We start from the raw sequence: 6,556 nt of genomic DNA, 5'->3' as shown, positions 1-6,556 counted from the left end.
AAAGTTAAGTATTACTCGGAAANAATANATATCCTAATTATATAGTATAGTAAAGTAAATAGAGATATAGAGANAATATGANACATAGTANGNNATANNAGAGAGAGAGAGAGGGAGCCGGTTGTGTCGGCAATGAGCGAAACGGTTCGAAACGGGCCGAAGTGATGCGAAGGAAAATGGCGAGAGGATATCGCTGGTTTCCTTTATTTGGGAACGCGTTGCTGTGCTACGCGAGACTCGATGTCCTTGGACTCGAAGGCGTTGTTGAATGAGCAGCATTCGTATAATGGATTATACAACAAGCTCGCGTAGTAGAAAGTAGCTCCTGCGTTATCATTTTCACAGTAATTTTGCCTTAATTTTCTTTAATTTTTTTTTCGGGGAGTACAAGCTTCTTTTCAAAGCATTTTATTTCAATAAACATCATTCTATTTTCTTCTGGCATATTTCACAGAAAATTTATAATATTTTCCAAATTGAAAACTTGGAGTAATAAAATGTTTAATATTTCATCAGTACGTAATATTTGATAGGTTTTACTTTTATTTTCTACAAAAATTTCTGAAATTAAAAGATACATCTTGTTTTGGAAAAGACTTTTAAAATTTATTTATTTTTTCTATCGCTTTACATACCCTTAGCAATAATTCGCTTATCAAATAAACTTTATCTCGAGTTCTGATAAGTTGAAAATTAAAAAAATGCAGAGTTAATCACGATAATAGTTACTCAAGAAAACATTTTCCGTTCAATCGATACGTTCTCATTATTAGGAGTCTGTTATAAAAAAAAGAGGATAAAAAACAGCCTTTGATGTTACGCTACCATGACGTCGGATCGATTGAGATAGACAGCTCGAGAAACGGACATTGACTTGGTGCAGCAGCCTTAAAAATTACGGAAGCATGACGACATTGATTAGCTTCTCTTCGATCTTTACCTACTCTCGTGCACTTTTTATCGTCGATTATTCTGATAAGATGATAACTTAACATTAGTATTAAAGATCGATCTACATTATAAATATTTGTGTCTTCTTACATAATCTTTACGTCAAAAATTTATATATAAAAATTTGAATATTATTTTTCTAGTTTCCATTCGTAGCAACATATTAAATATTTATCGTTTTTAATTTTCAAGTAAAAAGAAAAAAAATCATGCTAAACTAGTAATCAGAAAAAATGAAACTTCAGAAATTCAAACAAATCAAATTAAAATGGGGTTGTACACGGAAAGAACGATTTTGTTGAAGTATGAATTTAGCTAGATATGGATTTGAAAATAATTTTGTCGGAACATCAAAATATAATATAAGACGCTCAAATTGTGTGATTGCTAGAATATCGTTTTTGCAATATTGTCTAGTATGTTTGAAGTTATTACACACAAAAAAAAATCATTCTATGGATTACTCAATTTACTTTGTTCCTTTTAAATGACGATTATCTTTATAATAAATAGTTTCTTGAAAATCTCAAGATATATTTGTCATAAATTTTAGAAAAATTCATTATGTACTTAGACAAGAATTTTCTTTATTATAGAATATTATAAAATTAATCGAAAAAGCGACTCTAGCAATATAAGCGAATTTATTTTAATTTAATATAATCTTGATTGAAGTATTAAACTTACTAGAATAAGGATATATTTTGAATGAATTTGATTAAGTTATGTGATAAATTTGCGAATATATTTCGAAACATTTAAAACAAGTAATTATTACTTGTGTACGGTATATTTATTATATGTATTATTGTGTACATAATTATTTTAATAGTATAACAAAGTTATTTTCAGATTTGTATTTAGCCGAACTTTTAAATAGGTAAAATTGTTCAGTAAAATTGTTCTTTTCATGTAGAAGTTAGCGCATCAAATTAGTAATCAGAATCTTGAGTTTCTATCAACGCGATATTTTTCAAAGTTTAAAAAAAAAGAAAAAATAATACCGGAGAAAGATCGATAAGTCAGCAAGAGAAATGAGACAACAAAAAGAGAAGGCGCGTGCACATAGAACAAACGGAGACACCGATTTCGCACGATTAACAAATGTTAATCCAAGCGTGTCGATAACGCAGTGCCACGCGCTCGTCGGCTGTCCGTTAACGGCGCGTCGTATAAAAATTTTAAAATACACCCGCCATGCAACCGACGCTGGCGTGGCCGTTAAACGCGATCGTGACGCTGCGCGGCCAACGGACGCGGCGCAGGAATTTCATCTGCTTGAAGGAGCGTGCACACCGGAGCGCAATGTACAATTCTCACAAATCCTGGTGCCACCAGATGGAAAACCTGAAAGCTGAAGGCTTCGTAAAGATCGAATGCAATAACATTTTCTACAATCATGTGAAGTGAAGATTAGCTACGATCTTTCCCTTTTTTTAACACTTTTAGAAAATAACCGACACAAATATCGTTTTATCCTTCTTGGTATTCAATGAATAGCAAAGATAAAATAATATTTGCGTCGACTGTGTCTCCTAGGGTGTATTTAGATTTTCCACCTGAATGTTCAATATTATGTCAATTTCTAATTTTCAATGTCGATTAATTTTAATCTCGGAATAATTGGTTATCTTTTTCTAATTCTTAGAACTATATCCGTTTCTATCAATGCAGTTTAACTTTAATCTCGGTTCAACTAACTCTTTAATCTTTTTCTAGTTTTAAGAATAAGAAAAAGAGGTAAGTTGAACCGAGATTAAAGTTAATCTACAGAATTGATAGAAATGAACATTATATTCGATTTTTCATTATCTAGTTAATTTATAATTTAGATTTAACCTCACTTAATAATAATATTTTTCCAATTACGATCAACCATTAAACTAATAGTTTTGTAGTAACTTCAAAAATTATTCGTAGCAAAACCAGTTATTATAGTTATTATTATTATTAATTATTATTAGTTGTTATTAGTTATTATTATTAAATAATGTGTAAACATGTATAGAAAAATACAAATTTTATATTATTATCGGGTTAAACCTAACCACAAGTTAATCAGTAAATGAAAAACCAGACTTTAATGACAGTGTCGATATCGTTACATGAATATAAAAAGTGCATAATATAAGTGCGATAATATAATGATAACAAAGAGTTACAGACACACATTTAATCCTTGTCAATATTAAACATTGATAAAATATTTGTGTGGTAGGAATCTGAATACAATTCTTCTTTAATTTCTTTTTTAAAAAAAGCAGCCTATGATTTTTCAACGAAAATTCTGAATCAGTATACATTAATGCAATAAGGATTGAAATAGAATAAATAAATTTATTTCATTCCAACTTATACGCACAAGTAGACACAAAAGGAACACTTATTCATCTTGAAACGAGGTGAAAATTATAAAAGCAAGCGAATTTACTAGAATATTTATAATTCCATTCATTGATCAACATCTGACATTGCTGACTTTTGCAATTCTCGCATTTTAAGATACACAATCCATCTTCAATCCTTTCTTCGAAAAAGAACAGAGTACATATTATGGAATTATTCGAAACGGATTCCGATCAGAATTATTTCATTTTTCCTAAACAAAAAAAAACAACAGAAATGTAAGATATAATGGAATAATTTTGAATTAATTCGGAATAATTCTACATATACATATTCAGAAGGTCGCTTGGATATTTCTAAAACGAGAAAATTACAAAAGTGAATAAATTTACTTTGTTGATTAATAAATTTATAAATATTCTAATAAATTTCGCTCACTTTTGTAATTTTCATCTCATTTCAAGATGCATAATCAACTCCCTGCTAATCAACTCACATATCTCATCACGATCAATATTCATAAATTCGGTGTGAGTTCAACCTTTAGCATACGCCAGACTGAACGAGACGAAGAGAGGGGGAAGAGGAAAGATGGACGTACAAGAATGAAAGCTACGACACCGATTTTATTCACGATATAAAATCGAAGCTGCATTGAGAGAGAGAAAGAGAAAGAGAACATCCAGAACACGATTCATTTCTTATCACAAAAACAAAATGTCTCGCATATTTTTCACGTACATAGAGAGCAGCATTTGTAGACCGACAAAGTACTTATTATTACAAGACAGAAAAGCGGAGAATGTCAGGCGGAATGAAAAGCGAGGAGAAAGAGATGCGCGCGCAACCGGTCGATGCGGTGTTGGCCGTCACGAACGGCGATCTCTCTCTCTCATCACCGGGAAGAGAATAGAGATTCGCCACACCCAGTTTCGGGATCCGTCGGTCCTAGCCGAGTGGCAGATAAATTCGGCGACGGTCACCGACGACCAACTCCATTTATCCGCGAATTCTCTGCCTTCGTCGCGACGTACATGGAATATTTATCCACGGGGAGATAAACGGCCGAGAGAAGATGGCCGACGAGACGCGTTCGCACAGGAACGCGGTTGTACAAACTTGAAGAGAGAAAAAGATCGGAGGGGAAGGGAGGAGAAAAAACCGTTAGGCTCGCCGGCCGGCCGGCGAGCTCCTGTCGCCATGACAGGTCTTCGACCGCCGCGCGGGCGAGGCTGCCTCGTTTCCTCGTCGTATCAGCGTGTCGCCCAGCTAGCGACGGGGAAAATAAGCGCCGAGGCGCGTCCTCGTTTCCGCCGACGGTTGCTCTCCTCGGCCGCGATATCGAGCGGTGAGAAAAATGGCGCGGCCACGGCGACCGCTGATCCCGATCGAGAACGCCCTTGTTTCTTACGTATACGTATATCGCGTCGTGATTCGTCGCTTTTTCATTAATAATGGGTCTCGCAAAATTTCAGCGGAGTACCGTAAAGAACAATGAAACGTCGACTGTCTGGTGGTAGATACTTCGTGTCTATTTCTATCAATTTAGATTAGCTCTAATATCTCCGTTTAACTCTCACTTTGTACCTTTTCCAGTTCTAAGAATTGGAAAGAGATAAAGAGTGAACCGGAGATTAATCGAGACTGATGGAAGGGGTATTAGAAGACTCTAGAAAGACATTAGAAAGCTAGAAATTCGCGAACAAAGAACAAACGATGGTTCTCGTTCGAGAGAAGTGATCGATTTTTAGTCGGATTCTCAAAGTAGCCTACCTTTGCTCCAATTTGGTTACCGCACTGGCCGGCCTGGATGTGGACGATTTCCCTCATGTTGCTCTTGGAATTCGCCGACTTGTGATCTCTCGAGAAAGCGAGCCTTGAGTACCTTAATGCGGCGACTGACGGCGACTTATTTTTTTTTCTTTTACTATTGAACTGACTCAAGTACAGAGACCAACGCGTTGCGTGAGCCCGAAGACGAGTATGCGACGGTTGCGGTGTCCGTTACAGATTTTCAAGCTTCTACGGGGGCAGAGCGGAAGAAGAGTGGAGGGGGAGGAAACGAGAGCGCAGCGGCGCGCTGATTGGCGGAGCCGCCACTGCCTCGCAGTTGCGATGCGCGGACAGCGACGCATAGTGACGCGACGCAGCGTTGCCAACTGTACGCCGTTCACCGCTGCCGCATCTACTTCGTCAACTTCATGATCCGCGCACCATCACACACTGACGTTCACCGACAGACTGACACATCATTGAGGAACATGTAGCTTCGATTCCCCGCATTTTAAGAGGAACCATTGTTTGTATAATTTACACTTTTGCGTAATCTAAACGATTATTTCATTCCATTAGTTATGCGTAAATGAAAATGCTCTGAGTAAATTATAGGTTAGAAATCGATTTCGATATAAGGAAAGGTATGAGGAGTATTTAATGTATAATAAATGACACGAATATAGATATATTGTTGCTCTGCTAAGCTTAGATCTCACAGCATCCGGAATATCAAGGATCTTAAAGCCTATGTTACGTTACGTATTGAAAGTTTTGACCGTAATACGGCATCTAAATGATTATTTTATTGTATTAGTTGCGTGTATATGGAAAAGCTCTGAGTAAATCATAGATTAGAAATCGATTTTGATGAAAGAAAACCAATGGAATGGTGTGAGGATTAATGTAATAGATTATACGAATATTATTGCTTTGCTATGCTTAGTTAAACATAACAGCATTTGGAATATCAAGAATTCTAAAGCTCGTATATATATTTGAAGATTGAATTGAAAATTAAAATTCAGCTAATTAGAATGAAATGAATTAAAATTATCTGATAAATCAAATTCTAATCTCTAATTCGCAATCCTTATTCTCTAAGATGTGAGTTTAACCCAATTTCTCAATCGACGAGATGCATTTTATTGCGATTTCAATGTTAATTTAGTTTATTGATAAATTTATATACTTCCTTTGGAACAATTAAACGTAATAATACTTGAGATCCACTTCTATTTTTTTTTCTTATTGTTCGATAATAGACGTTTGCAATTTATTGAAACTGAAATTAAAATCGTAAAATACACACAAAATATTATTAGACATCAAAACCTCTTTTGATCGAACATAGTCTTATTTTATTTGTGTAGAAAATTTTCTAATTTATTCTAAAGAAAATTTCTTGAAAATAGAATAATGAATAGTCGATCGGAATTCTTTGCGATTATACACAATAGCCTTTATTCGTTATGTGTATTCTCTT

General features: G+C 34.9%; 1 protein-coding gene across 1 annotated transcript in view; it reads right to left on the bottom strand.

The window, feature by feature from the left end:
* The window catches only part of LOC105625969 (tubulin beta-1 chain), a 10,726-nt gene extending 5,599 nt beyond the window's left edge, over positions 1-5,127 (bottom strand). The window contains exon 1 of the mRNA XM_012207276.1: positions 5,071-5,127. Within this exon, the coding sequence (XP_012062666.1) occupies positions 5,071-5,127 (57 nt within the window). The remainder of the gene's footprint in view (positions 1-5,070) is intronic.
* Positions 5,128-6,556: the final 1,429 nt, after the last annotated feature.

Source organism: Atta cephalotes (assembly GCF_000143395.1).
Source record: "Atta cephalotes unplaced genomic scaffold scaffold00004, whole genome shotgun sequence".
NCBI classification, from domain to species: Eukaryota; Metazoa; Arthropoda; class Insecta; order Hymenoptera; family Formicidae; genus Atta; species Atta cephalotes.
This window is presented reverse-complemented; position numbering and strand designations above follow the sequence as displayed.